The sequence below is a fragment of the Chiloscyllium plagiosum genome, chromosome 10, assembly GCF_004010195.1.
Source record: "Chiloscyllium plagiosum isolate BGI_BamShark_2017 chromosome 10, ASM401019v2, whole genome shotgun sequence".
Taxonomy (NCBI): Eukaryota; Metazoa; Chordata; class Chondrichthyes; order Orectolobiformes; family Hemiscylliidae; genus Chiloscyllium; species Chiloscyllium plagiosum.
Genome location: NC_057719.1, coordinates 35,547,141 through 35,561,665, shown reverse-complemented (window position 1 = coordinate 35,561,665; position 14,525 = coordinate 35,547,141). Strand labels below are relative to the sequence as shown.

General features: G+C 40.5%; 1 protein-coding gene across 2 annotated transcripts in view; it reads left to right on the top strand.

Moving 5' to 3' along the window:
• Positions 1 to 14,525, top strand: part of dync1h1 (dynein, cytoplasmic 1, heavy chain 1) — a 107,981-nt gene that overhangs the window by 41,398 nt on the left and 52,058 nt on the right. For both annotated transcript variants that reach the window (XM_043697386.1, XM_043697385.1), the window contains exons 24-29: positions 5,545 to 5,710; positions 5,847 to 6,035; positions 6,127 to 6,318; positions 6,844 to 7,126; positions 8,317 to 8,417; positions 13,227 to 13,386. In XM_043697386.1, the coding sequence (XP_043553321.1) occupies positions 5,545 to 5,710; positions 5,847 to 6,035; positions 6,127 to 6,318; positions 6,844 to 7,126; positions 8,317 to 8,417; positions 13,227 to 13,386 (1,091 nt within the window). The remainder of the gene's footprint in view (positions 1 to 5,544; positions 5,711 to 5,846; positions 6,036 to 6,126; positions 6,319 to 6,843; positions 7,127 to 8,316; positions 8,418 to 13,226; positions 13,387 to 14,525) is intronic.

Sequence of the window (14,525 nt, the reverse complement as noted above, 5' to 3'; positions counted from 1 at the left end):
TATACCTACCCTCCCTTAATTTAAAGCTATGCCCCCTTGTAATAGCTGCCTCCATACGTGGAAAAAGATTCTCACTGTTGACCCTATCTAAACCCCTAATCATCTTGTACACCTCTATCAAGTCACCCCTAAACCTTCTTTTCTCCAGTGAAAACAGCCCTAAGTGCCTCAGCCTTTCCTCATACGATCTTCCTACCATACCAGGCAACAGCCTGGTAAACCTCCTCTGCACCCTTTCCAGTGCCTCCACAACCTTCCTATAGTATGGCGACCAAAACTGCACACACTACTCCAGATGCGGCCGCACCAGAGTCTTATACAACTGCAACATGACCTCAGTACTCCGGAACTCAATTCCTTTAGATTAGATTTAGATTACTTTACAGTGTGGCAACAGGCCCTTCGGCCCACCAAGTCCACACCGACCCGCCGAAGCGCAAACCACCCATACCCCCCTACATTTACCCCTTACCTAACACGGACAATTTAGCATGGCCAATTCACCTAACCTGCACATCTTTGGACTGTGGGAGGAAACCGGAGCACCCGCAGGAAACCCACGCAGACACGGGGAGAACGTGCAAACTCCACACAGTCAGTCGCCTGAGGCGGGAAATGAACCCGGGTCTCTGGCGCTGTGAGGCAACAGTGCTAGCCACTGTGCCACCGTGCCACCCACAAATAAAAACAAATCCTCTACCAATAAAAGCCAGTACACCATATGCCGCCTTCACCGCACTATTTGCTTGGGTGGCAACTTTCAGAGATCTGTGTACATGGACACCAAGATCCCTCTGCTCATCCACACTACCAAGTATCCGACCATTAGCCCAGTACCCCATCTTTTTGTTACTCTTACCAAAGTGAATCACCTCACACTTGCCTACATTGAACTCCATTTGCCACCTTTCTGCCCAGCTCTGCAGCTTATCTGTATCCCGCTGTAACCTGACACATCCTTCCTCACTGTCAACAACTCCACCGACTTTCGTATCATCCGCAAACTTGCTCACCCAACCTTCTAGCCCCTCCTCCAGGTAATTTATAAAAATGACAAACAGCAATGGTCCCAAAACAGATCCTTGCGGAACACCGCTAGTAACTGCAATCCAAGATGAACCTTTACCATCAACTACTACCGAGGAGAAAGTGAGGACTGCAGATGCTGGAGATCAGAGCTGCCTGACCTGCTGCGCTTTTCCAGCAACACTTTCAGCCCTTCCCTTGAAGCCTACTTTTCCAAGCCACGCATCCTAAGTCGTGCCTCACCGCATCATAATTTCCCTGCCCCCAGCTATAACTCTTGCCCTGCAGTGCACACTTATCCCTTTCCATCACTAGAGTAAAAGTCACCGAATTGTGGTCACTGTCCCCAAAGTGCTCACCTACCTCCAATTCTAACACCTGGCCTGGTTCGTTACCCAGAACCAAATCCAGTATGGCCTCGCCTCTTGTTGGCCTGTCTACATATTGTGTCAGGAAACCTCCTGCACACCTTGGACAAACACCAACCCATCTAATGAACTCGAGCTATAGCTTTCCCAGTCAATATCTGGAAAGTTAAAGCCCCCATAACAACCACCCTATTACTTTCACTCTACTCCTGAATCATCTTCGCAATCCTTTCTTCTACGTCTCTAGGACTATTAGGAGGCCTGTAGAAAACTCCTAACAGGGTGACCTCGCCTTTCCTGTTCCTAACCTCAGCCCAAACTACCTCAGTGGATGAGTCCTCAAAGTTGTCTCAGCTTCTGTAATACTACCTTTGGTTAACAATGCCAAACCACCCCCTCTTTTACATCATCTCTGTTCTTACAGAAACATCTAAATTCTGGAATCTGCAACAACCATCACTGTCCCTCCTCTAGCTATGTCTCTGAAATGGCCACAACATTGAAATCGCAGGTACCAACCCACGCTGCAAGTTCACCTCCCTTATTTCGTATACTTCTTGCATTGAAGTATACACACTTCAAGCCACTTTCCTGTTTACAGGCACCCTCCTTTGAGATTGATGCCATGTTCCTAACCTCCCTACACTCCAGTTCCTGCACCCTAAAGCTACAGTCTGGGTTCCCATGCCCCTGCAGAGTTAGTTTAAACCCCCCCCAAGAGCACTAACAAACCTTCCCCCAAGGATACTGGTGCTCCTCAGGTTCAGGTGTAGACCATCCTGTTTATAGAGGTCCCACCTTCCCCAGAAAGAACCCCAGTTATCCAGATACCGGAATCCCTCCCTCCTGCACCATCCCTGTAGCCATGCATTTACCTGTTCTCCCTCCCTATTCCTCGACTCTCTATCATGTGGCACGGGTAACAAACCAGACACAACAACTCTGTTTGTTCTAACTCTGAGCTTCCAACCTAGCTCCCTGAAAGCCTGCCTAACATCCTCAGCCCTCTTCCTACCTATGTCGTTGGTGCCAATGTGGACCACGACTTCGGGCTGCTCCCCCTCCCCCTTAAGGACCCGGAAAACACAATCAGAGACGTCACGTACCCTTGCACCTGGGAGGCAACATACCAAACGTGAGTCTCTCCCGCCCCCACAAAACCGCCTATCTGTGTCCCAAACTATTGAGTCCCCAATAACTATTGCTCTGCTCTTCTCCACCCTTCCCTTCTGAGCAACGGGGACAGGCTCCGTGCCAGAGGCCTGAACCCCATTGCTTACCCCTGGTAAGTCGTCACCCCCACAAGTATCCAAAACTGTATACTTGTTCTTGAGGGGAGCGGCTTCGGGGTCCCTGCACTGGCTGCTTCCTCCCAGTCCCCCTCACTGTCACCCATCTGTCTGAGTAATATGTATGGTTCTTGTCTGAGGAAGGACAAGCTTGCTGTAAATTAGGCACAATGAATATTCTTTAGATTGTATTTGAGCTGAGATGGTTGCCCTCTAAATGGGAGATAATCTCATTAAAACAACGCTCAGAAAGGGCTTGACAAGGTGGGTGCTAAGAAACTGTCTTTCCTGCTTGAATGTTTAGAATTAGGGATTTTGTTCAATTAGGACTGAGATGAGCAAAGGTCTCTTCCCTTAGTCTGAAATGTAATTGATGTTTGATTCTGAAGATCACAACTGAGTTCAGTAGATGATTGGACAGTAAAGGGATAAAAAGATGTGGGATAGGATTGGAAAGTAAAATTGATATTGTTCAACTATGAATTTATTAATTGGTTAGAAGACCATAAGGAGTAGATATAGGTCTTCAGCCCATCAAATCAACTCCACCATTCATTGAGATAATGGCTAACCTGATGACCGCAATTCCACTTTCCTGTCATTTCCCCATAAGTCGTTTCCCTTTCTGATTTAAAAAAAAATCTATCTCAACTTTGAATATCAACTCACCCTCTCGAGTCCATGATACTTTTGTAAGAACATTTCCTTTAATTCTTACTATGTGTCCGCATTCTCTCATGACTCATAAGAACAGGAGTAGGCCCTTCAGCCCCTTACGTCTATCTGCCATTCAATGAGATCATGGCTAATCTACACCTAACTCCATACACCATAACACCTAACACCCATATCCCATAATACCTTTGCTTAACATAAACTTCTGTCTCTGATTTAACCTGAATAACTGATCTAGCTTGAACTGCCATTTGTGGAAGAGAATTCTAAATCTTAACCACCCTTGTTTGTTGAAGTACTTTCTATAATTTCTCCTGAACAGCAATTCGGTCTGGCCCTGACTTCCAGACTATGCCCATTAGTTCCAGAATCCAGCAAAAATTGTTTATTTACTCTTTCTTGCTGTTTATATATTTGAAAACTTTAATCAGTTCACCCCCTGATGTTCTAAATTTTAGAGAGAGCAAGCCTAATTTGTTTAACCTTTCCTCATAACTTAATCCCCCTGAAGTCCAGGTTTCATTCTTATAAACCTGCATTATACTTGATCCAACGTCAGCATATCCTAAGGTGTGATGCTTAGATCTGTTATCAGTACTACAAGTGGGGTCTAACCAGAGGTTTTTTTATAGCTGGTGTTATGACTTCTGCATCCTTAAAATTCAGCCCTCTGGATATAAAGGCCAACTTTGATTAGCTGCCTTGATTATTTTCTGCACATTTTTATGGCTTTTTAAAGATCTATGCACGTGAACCCTTAACTATATTCAACTTCGTACTGTCCAGAAAGTGCCCTGTTCTGTCCTTTTTTGATCCAAAATGTATAACTGACTTGCTTGTAATGAAATTATCTGCAATTGTTATGCCCATTCCCCAAGTCTATTAATATCCATTAGTAATTTTATACTACTATCTGCATGTCTACGATGCTGCCTAACTTTTTATCAACAAATTGCAAGTCATTAATAAATGTGCATAATTGAGGCCTTACATAGATCTTTGTGGGACACCACTAGTCACATCCTGCCAATTTGAGTACCTATTATCCCTACTTTCACCTACCACTCAACCAATTTCCTAGACATGTTCATAATTTGCCCTCAATTCTTTGGGCTTCTACCTTTGTTAAGTGTATTACATAGAACTTTATCAAATACCTCTAGAAGTCTATTTAAACAGCCTGAATAAACATTCACCTGTCAACTTTGTTTACCTCTTCAAAACAAAAAGAAACAATTTGAGGTTTGTCAGACATGAGCTACCTGTTATGAATCCATGTTCTTTGTCCCCTGTTGAGCACTTCAGATTTTCAGTTAGTTATCCTTGATTATAGACTTCAACAATTTCTCCTTCACAGATATTAGGCTGACTCGTCTGTAATTTCCTGTTTTCGCCTTTAGCCCTACTTTAAAAAGCAGATTAACGTGCAATTTTCAAATCCAGAGGGATGACTCCTGAATCTAGGAAACTTCTGTAGATGCTCTAAATTTTTTTTACTGTACACCACTCCTTCCTTTGCTTCTGAAGATGGAAACCTTCAGGTCCTGGGGATTTGACCATTAATTTCTTTATTATTAATGATTTTAAGTCCCTGTTTTGATCCAACATTAATTTCCTCAGGGTTTATAGCAAGCTAGCCTCCTTTTCTATTGGATATACTGAGGCAGACAAATTAAAGTCTGATATTTCCCCATCGTCATTGATATCCCCACTTTCAGTCTTTAGTGGATCAACATTGCTCCTGATCGCAGGATTTCTTTTTATGTTGCTCTAAATGTTCATTGATTTTGATGCCTTTTGCCAGTTTTTCCATTCCTAATCCCTTTGGTAGCTCTTACTAAGTTGCTTTCTGGTCCTTTGATCTTTGTATCTGTCCCATTCAGCAGACCGTGTTGTGTTTTGTATTTTTGTAAGTTCCTTTAGTAATATATTATTTCTTTAGTTGTTCATGGCTATGGTTTTTTCCCGTGTGAAGTGTAGTTTTTTTCCCCTCTCTGGTATAAACTGGTTCTGTATTGCACTAAATGTTTTTTTACATCCTCCCACTGTTCTTCAGTTCTTTTATACATTAACAGATTTTCCAGTTTACTGTGGCAGAGTAGCCTAATGGTTCAAATGCTGCTTACCTTTTGTTACGTGTCTTAGAGTTCATTAATAAATATATCTATATTTGTACTGAATTTCAGATTTTATTTTGTTGGTGATGAGGACTTGCTGGAAATTATTGGCAACAGTAAGAATGTGGCTAAATTGCAGAAGCACTTTAAGAAGATGTTTGCTGGTGTTTCTAGTATCATTCTCAATGAAGATGCTACTGTTGTCTTGGGAATTGCATCACGTGAGGGAGAAGAGGTATATTTGTGTTTACTTCATTTCTTAGCTTTGTCATCTCAAGTTCACTAGTATATTGTTTAAATGTAGCAGAAAGAATACTTGGTATGATTATCTTTCAATTTAACATTGAGGACCTACATACATTATCTGACAGGTGCTTTTTAAGACTCCTGTTTCAATCACTGAGCACCCTAAGATTAATGAGTGGCTAACCTTAGTGGAGAAGGAAATGAGGGTTACCTTGGCCAAGTTGCTCGCTGAATCGGTCACGGAAGTTGGAATCTTTGGTCAAGGCACTTCAATTGATGCTGCCGACTACATTTCCTGGATAGATAAATACCAGGTATGTATGCAGAAATGAGAATTAGTAATTTGAAGTGAAATTGCAGTGTGGGGATAACTGGATATTCTTGCGTTTTTATCTTTAAATGTAGGCCCAGCTTGTTGTCCTTTCCGCTCAGATATCATGGTCAGAAAATGTGGAAAATGCCCTGAATAATGGAGCAAGTGGTGGTCAGTCCCCACTCGCACCAGTCCTAGTTAATGTGGAAGCTACTTTGACTGTGTTGGCAGATTCTGTGTTGATGGAACAACCAGCACTTCGTAGGAGGAAACTTGAACACTTGGTGAGTGAGCATCCTTTGTCCGTTGAGGTCAAATTTTAGTGCTGCCAAGGACAGTTTGTGTTAAATTGAAGATGTCCAGCAAACCTTCTTCAAATTGTCACCTTATGAACCAATACTATTGATAAATTGGCAAAAGTTATATGCAGAGGAGAATGTGAGATTACATACCTCAAATACTGGAAGCTTATTGTCAGAGTAGTTTGCATTATTATTTCAGTGATTTATGCTATAAAGCATAAGTGATGTGTATACCCCTACATTACTTAGTGTGCGTTTTACATTGAGGACCTCCTGATCCCATAGGTGCCAATTAATAAAAAGCGTGTTTGTAACATACTTTGAAACACATTCTCAATTTGTCTTCAATATTTCTCATCTTTTTCCTATATCAAATTAATGTTTATTTTGAATATTTAATGTATAATGTGCAAATACGTAATTGACTCCAATTTTGACAATTGCACAAATGTAAACTGGTTAAAAAGAACACATTTAGCTTTAATTACTAAATATTGTCTGTTACAGATCACTGAATTAGTACATCAGAGAGATGTCACGAGAACGCTGATCAAGAACAAAGTAGATCAACCTAAATCTTTTGACTGGCTCAGTCAAATGCGATTCTACTTTGATCCCAAGCAAACTGATGTTTTACAGCAGCTATCCATACAAATGGCTAATGCAAAATTCAACTATGGTTTTGAGTACCTCGGTGTTCAAGATAAACTTGTACAAACTCCTCTTACAGACCGTTGTTACTTGACTATGACACAGGCTTTGGAAGCTCGCCTTGGTGGTTCTCCGTTTGGTAGGTATTGAAACATCTGTTCAAGAGTTTAAGAAATGTTTTATTTTCATGGTTTAGCTGCACTAAGAACACTAAATGACATTTTCTTAACTATTAATGATGTCTATAGATCATACATGAAAAATACTGATGATCCCTAGTTTGCCTCCTGGGCTGTGGTGATCAGCATAATTGGGGAAGGGGACAGAGCAGAAAATGAGTGCATCTCATTATGGTCTGGTAACCAATCATGTAAAGCTCTGATTCAGTGACATCTGATGGCATTGTGATTGGCGATACTGCTGTCCACAGTAAGGCTGACACACAGCCACATCTTTGGCCAGTAAAACACCTTAAAAGCATTGGCCACCACCAATGTTTTTCTGTTCTTATTTGAATTTCTCTCTCTCTCCCATGAATTTTTCAAATGACCGAAAGCAAACTTATCCCCAAAGCAGAGCACAAGTTTCCAGTATGAGAATTCCTGTGATGTCATACCAATGGACAAGTGTAAACGCTCTTGATGTATTTTCAAAAAGTTGCAAGCCACAACTGGCATTTGCTGTATCTTGAGGGTATTGTGTTTGAAAAGCTAATTGACTTGAATGTAAATGGAATGTTATAAGATGTTCTGGATGTAGGTTTGCTCACTGAGCTGGAAAGTTCATGAGAGCAAACCTACATCCAGAACCTCAACCTGAGCTACTAATCTTCTCAAAACCATTTATAAGATCTACTCAGTCTGAATTCAGTACAATTAAAAATAGTCTTCTGCCAGAAAGTTAAATAAGAATAACAGTAGAACTGAAGAAAACTGTGGAGATACATACAGGACTAAACAACAGCCTGGAAAAGAAATCAGTGCTGGGCAATGACATAGGCTTTATGAAAACAGATTTACCTGTTCAAAATTTCAAACAATCAGCACTTTGAAGATGACTGTAAAAGGTACCACTCAATTGCATCGATTGGGTTTTGAGTAACTTTGTTGTTGGATTCGCATTTGATTTTCTGCATGTGTACATGGTATTCAATCTATTGATGCTGTTGTCCTCAAATCTGCCTTCCCAAAATCATACTTGGTTGTAAACAAGTAATTTTAAAACTAGCATCTGTTAATAAGCAGCATTTAATTTTCTAGCAAATGTTACCTTGATAGTTTTTGCATTTCAAGCTTAACTCTTCGTGTTCCAAACTTTTTTCCACACCAGGTCCTGCTGGTACTGGCAAAACTGAATCGGTCAAGGCACTTGGACATCAACTTGGACGCTTTGTTCTCGTCTTCAACTGTGACGAGACCTTTGATTTCCAGGTGCTATAACTGTTTTTTTATATAGCTATTTTTATTGAAAATTTAACATTTTTGCAAGTTTACAAAAATAAAAAAAAAATCCAAGTATAAACATTGATATACAATTAAATCTTAAATAAATAATAACCAACATTTAACAAAAGAAAAATAAGAGGGGAAAAAAAAGCTCAACTAACTACTAATCTAACCTACAACTAACCAGAATGTATAATTAAGTCTCTCACGTTATTCAAATAAGAGAAAAAAAAACGACGGATAACATAAATTGGGTAGCGAGATACATGCTCGGAATGTATTAACATTGAATGTAACAAAACCCGTATTCGTGCAGGATTCCTCTCCCAAGAGGGCCCGGACCAGCCAGGTTCGCCATCTCAAATAAATAAAAATCCTTGTTAGGTTGGCCGAGATATCTGTATTCATATAATTCAAGAAGGGCTGCCATATTTTATGGAATAATTCGGTCTTTTGGTGCACCATATTTGTAAGGAAGTCAAGGGGAATACATTCCATAATTAATCTGTGCCAATTTGAAAGTCCAGGGTCCTCAGCCACCCAGTCTACCAAAATATTTTTCCTTGCACAGAAAGAGAGAATAGAAAATAACCTGTTCCTGTGCATATCCAGGAAGGAAAAGTTTGAAAAGCCCAAAAGGAGGGATACAGAGTCCACTCTAATTTCCGTTCCTAGGATTTCTGTCAGAGCACTTGCTACTTTAGTCCAATATCTACAGATCTTATGACAGGTCCATAGGCAATGTACAAGAGTGCCCACTTCTATTTTACATTTGGGATACATTGGAGATGCTCCTGCCTTAAAGTTTGCCAATCGATCCGGTGCTGTATGGGCCCTATGAAGTATCTTCTGCTGAATAGCCTGAGTTCTGTTGCAGATGGTGATTCTTCTGGCATTTTCCCAAATGTCACTCCACGTTTCTAGAGAGATTTCTAGTCCCAAATCCTGATCCCATGTTTTAAGCAGATTGTCCATATCTCCCGACACTTCATCATGTAGTAAATGATAAATCATACTGACGGAAGATACCCCCATTGACCATAGCACTCTACATTCTCTATCTGATTTGTAAAGACTATCTAGTAACGTAGTCGTCTTCTGTATATAATCTCGAATTTGGAAGTATCGAAAGAGGTCTTCATTGGGTAATCCGAATTTCTGACGCAGCTGTTCAAAAGGCATCAGGACCCCTTCTTTAAATAGATCCCCTAAACAAAAGATACCCTGGATCTCCAGAGTTTGAAAGTGGCATCTGTAAACCCCAGTTGAAATCCCCATGCTCCCACTATCGGAGCATAGGGGGATGTTTTGTGAGTTGCCCTCGTTTTGCCGCATTATATTCCAAACTTTAATTGTGTTTAGTATTATAGGGTTTTTACAGTGATCCGTAATGATTTTCCTCTTGTCTAAAAAAAAAGGTTAATAAGTGGGCATTTTACTTGAGAAGCCTCGATGTCCAGCCAGATTGATTGCGGGTCAGACAAGACCCAATAGGAACTTAGCTGAAACTTTATTGCTGGAACAGCACAGCAGGTCAGGCAGCATCTAGGGAACAGAAGATTCGACGTTTCGGGCACATGCCCTTCCTGAAGAAGGGCATGTGCCCGAAACGTCGAATCTTCTGTTCCCTAGATGCTGCCTGACCTGCTGTGCTGTTCCAGCAATAAAGTTTCAGCTTTGATCTCCAGCGTCTGCAGACCTCACTTTCTCCCCAATAGGAACTTAACTGATATTTCCTAAAATCTGGGGAATCCAATCCTCCCCTTGCCTCTGGCAGCTGTAGCTTCTTTAGCTTAATGAGGGGCTGTCTATGATTCCAGATAAAGGAATCCAATCAGCCATATAATTTATGTAGTGCCAGCCTCTGCAGCATCACCGGAAGCATCCTCGTAAGGTATAGGAGATGGGGCAGGACATTCATTTTAATTAGTGCTATTCTGCCTAGCCAGGAAATTGGAAGGTCTCCCCATCGCTGGAGGTCCTGCCTTATCCTTTCCAGTAAATGCACAAAGTTAGCCTTGTATAACTGACCAAATACTGGGGTAATAAAAATGCCTAAATATAAGAAACCCTCCAGGGACCACCGAAAGGGAAAGTGGGATCTGTCCAATAAGTGGGATATACTAGCAAGGCCACCCATTGACATAGCGTCCGATTTTGAGAAGTTAATTTTATAGCCTGAGAATGCACTAAATGTATTAATAAATTGGATTAAGCGAGGCACGGACATCAGGGGGATTACTGAGGAATAGGAGAACATCATCTGCATAAAGGGTAATTTTATGTTTACTTGTACCAATCCTCAGGGCCGTTATATTAGGGTCAGCCTGTATAGCTTCTGCTAGTGGTTCAATTATTAGCGTAAATAGCAATGGCGAGAGAGGACATCCCTGACGGTAGCCCCTATCCACGTTGAAGCTATCCGAGCCTAATCCATTGGTAATCACCACTGCTTTGGGATCACTATACAGTGTTGAGACCCATTTGATCAACGCCAAACCTTTCCAATGTGTAAAACAAATATGCCTGTCGAATGCCTTTTCCGTGTCTAATGAGACTACTACTCCTGGTATCTTTCCCTGATGGCAGGCTTGAATCACATTCAAAACCCTTCTAACATTATTGGATGATCTATGGCCCTTAATAAACCTTGTCTGATCCTCCTTTATGATATGTGGCAATACCCTTTCTAGCCTCAATGCTAATGTTTTAGAGAGGATTTTAAAATCTACATTTAGCAAAGATATTGGTCTGTATGACGTGCAATCTTCTGGGTCCTTTTCCTTTTTTAAGGATGAGAGATATTTGTCTCTTTCAGCGAAGGCGGGAGATAGCCCTGACTGTATGAGTAGTTATACATGTCCATAAGTGGACCAGCCAATATTCCTGTAAACTCTTTATAGAATTCAACTTGGGCCAGGTGCCTTACTGCTTTGAAGTTGTCTGATTGCGTCAAGTATTTCTTGGATTGTTAGGGGAGCATTCAAGACCGATACCTGTTCCGGAGTTAGGTCCAGAAAGGTCAAATTTTTTAAAAATGATTGCATCCTCCTAGTCCTGTCTTCACAATCCTGTGATTTATATAAATCAAAATAAAATTTTCTAAAGATTGCAATAATCCTTTTATGATCATGAGTCAAAATACCCGTACTTTCCTTGATAGACGTGGTAGTTTGAGGGGCCTTCTTTTTCTTTGCAAGAAATGCTAAGTATCTACCAGGTTTATCGCCAAATTCATATAACCTTTGTTTTGCAAATAATATTACCCAAACGGTTAAGAGGGAAAGTGTGGTGTTTAGAGCTGTCTTAAGGGCCGTAATCCTTTGCAATTTGATAATAGAAGGTCTATCAACGTATGCTGTTTCAGCCACTTTTAAGCGAGCTTCAAGCAGACGTTGTTGTTCTCCCTTTAATTTTTTCTGGGTCGCTGAGTATGAGATGATCAAACTTCGCGCGTAAGCTTTGATGGTCTCCCACATCATTGATGGGTTGCTAGCCATACCTAAATTTCTAAAAAAGTTTTAAATTCTTGAGAGAAGTATTTTACAAATTTACTATCTTTCATCAGGAAGGGGTCCATACGCCAATGCCGAGGGGATGTCCCGTTGTTCCTCGCCTTGATTTCCATATGTACAGCAGCGTGGTCGGAAATTGTTATACTATCTATTTTACAGGATATGAAATTTTAAAAATCTCTGCCCTGTGGATGAAGACATCTCCATACATCATCTCGTCCTAATTCTTTGTTCAAATCCACCAATTGTCTAGATCTGGGAGATACTTCTGCAGTACTCTTGGGAATCCTATTTATTTCCATATCCATAATACAATTAAAGTCTCCCCCTATAATTGTATGACGAGCACAGAGAGCCATCAATTTTGAGAAGGCTTCCGTTATAAATTTAAAAGGATGTGCCGGGCAGGGGCAATACAAATTTTAAAATCCCATTTTCCTCTCCATTTATAAGGGCTTTAATCAGAATATATCATCCAGATTCGTCTTTTATCTGATTTAGGATTTTGAAAGGGAAATTCTTCCGAATAAGAATAACAACTCCCCTGATAAAATCCACCCTGTCAAGTGTTCTTTATCCAATAAGTGGCTCTCCTGTAGGAGAGCCATATCAACCCTTTCTTTTTTGAGGTTTGATAATATTTTCTTTTTGACTGGTGAATTGCTCCCCTTGACATTCCAGGTGCACCACTTAACTGATTGATCAACCATAATCGTCCGGGCAAATCCGAGACCCCTCAGGAAGGGAACCTCATCCAGAACATCCCAAGCATAGAGCATATAAAATTCACAAAAATAAAGGCTAATACACTCTCAACAATATAATAAAAAACTATTTCTAAATTTAAAAGAAAAGCTGTAACTGGTTTTAATAATGTGGTGTAAATCTTTCAAGTGTTTTTTTTAATTGAACTGGCTTGAAGTCTGACTTCTGAAATACTGCTCCACTGTAGTGAAGTTGTTTGTGTATTGAGCAGTTGAGATGTTATTGATTGTTTCAGTAAGTTAATCATTATCGTACAGTATTTTGTCTTAACTGTTATATCTTAAAACAAGAGTTATAGAAAAGGGGAGTCTGAAATTGTAAAGATTTTTACCAAGTAACCTCTTGGGTTGGTTACTTTATGACCCTAAAACAAATGGTAAAATCATTCAAGACTCCAATGTTTGTTGATCTTGTTTGATTCTAAATTCTTCCAGGCCTTATATAAAACGTTCATAAAATGCTTTTGGTCTTTTTGGATTTTTCTTATCTAATTGATTTATTTTCTTAACTTTAGGCCATGGGTCGAATATTTGTAGGTCTCTGCCAGGTGGGAGCTTGGGGCTGTTTTGATGAATTCAATCGCCTTGAAGAACGTATGCTATCAGCTGTATCCCAGCAAATACAGTGCATACAGGAAGCACTTCGTGAACACTCTAATCCCAGCCGTGACCGAAGTATGTAATTCTATGCATTTTTGATTTTTTTTGTTGTCCTGATTCTCTTTCAAAATTAGTTCCTCTACAGTGCAATAACTTCATTTTTTTTTAACCATAACTTGCAAGGTGTAAAAGTAATTTTTGTTATTAACCATATGTGAATTCAGCTTTGAAGTACAGAGCCTTCAGTTGTTCTTCATCTTTGGACTTCTGTCAAACAGACACAGCAAACAGAATAGTACAAACCAATAACAGCTACTTGTAAATACAGGTATAAAGCAAAAAAATCTTTTACAGAGAAGGGAGAAAAATAAAACTAGAGGGGATTTATGCCAAGGCTTAATTAAAACGTAGGGAGAGATTTGCAATTTTAGAGAAGATTTGTAGCTCCAATTGTGGATCAGGTTGTAAGTTTGCTCACTGAGCTGGTAGATTTGTTCTTGGATGTCTTTTGGTGGCTAGTCGGTGCTCATGTATCCTGGCAGCTAGTTTCCTGCCAATGTAATGTTTGTTGTGGTCCTTGCAGGGTATTTTGTATATGACATTAGTTCTGCTGGTTGTTGCTAGGGGGGGCGGTCTTTTAAATTCATCAGGATCTATTTGTGTGGTGGTAGGTTGGTGGGCTACCATGATGCCTAGGGCCTGGAATAGTCTTGTCGTCATCTCGGGAATATCCTTAATATATGGCCGGGTGGCTGGGGTTTCTGGGTGTGTTGTCTTTTTTAGGTCTGTTGTGAGGGAATTAGTGAACTGTGCTTATCAGGTACCTGTTGTACAGGTATTTTTCCCTCTGTTTCTCTTAGTTCCTCAGTGCTGCAGTGTGTTGTGGCTCATTTAAATAAAATTCTGATGCAGCTTAGTTTGTGGATGGTGGGATAATTGCTTCCGTAGTTGCGTATCTCGTCAGTGTTTATGGCTTTCCTGTAAACTCTGGTCTGTAGCTCTCCATTTGCTTTGCATTCTACCATGATGCCTAGGAAAGGAGCCTTGTTATTCTCTTCCTCTTCAGTGAACTTTGAGTAGGGAGAGATCATTGAAAATTGAATTGAAATGATTTCTTTTAATATAGGTGAGGATGAGCTGCTTGATGGCAGTAGTTATGAAGAATGGAGCTGAGTCAGGTGAAGGCTTTCGTATCAGCAATTGGATAAAGGGAG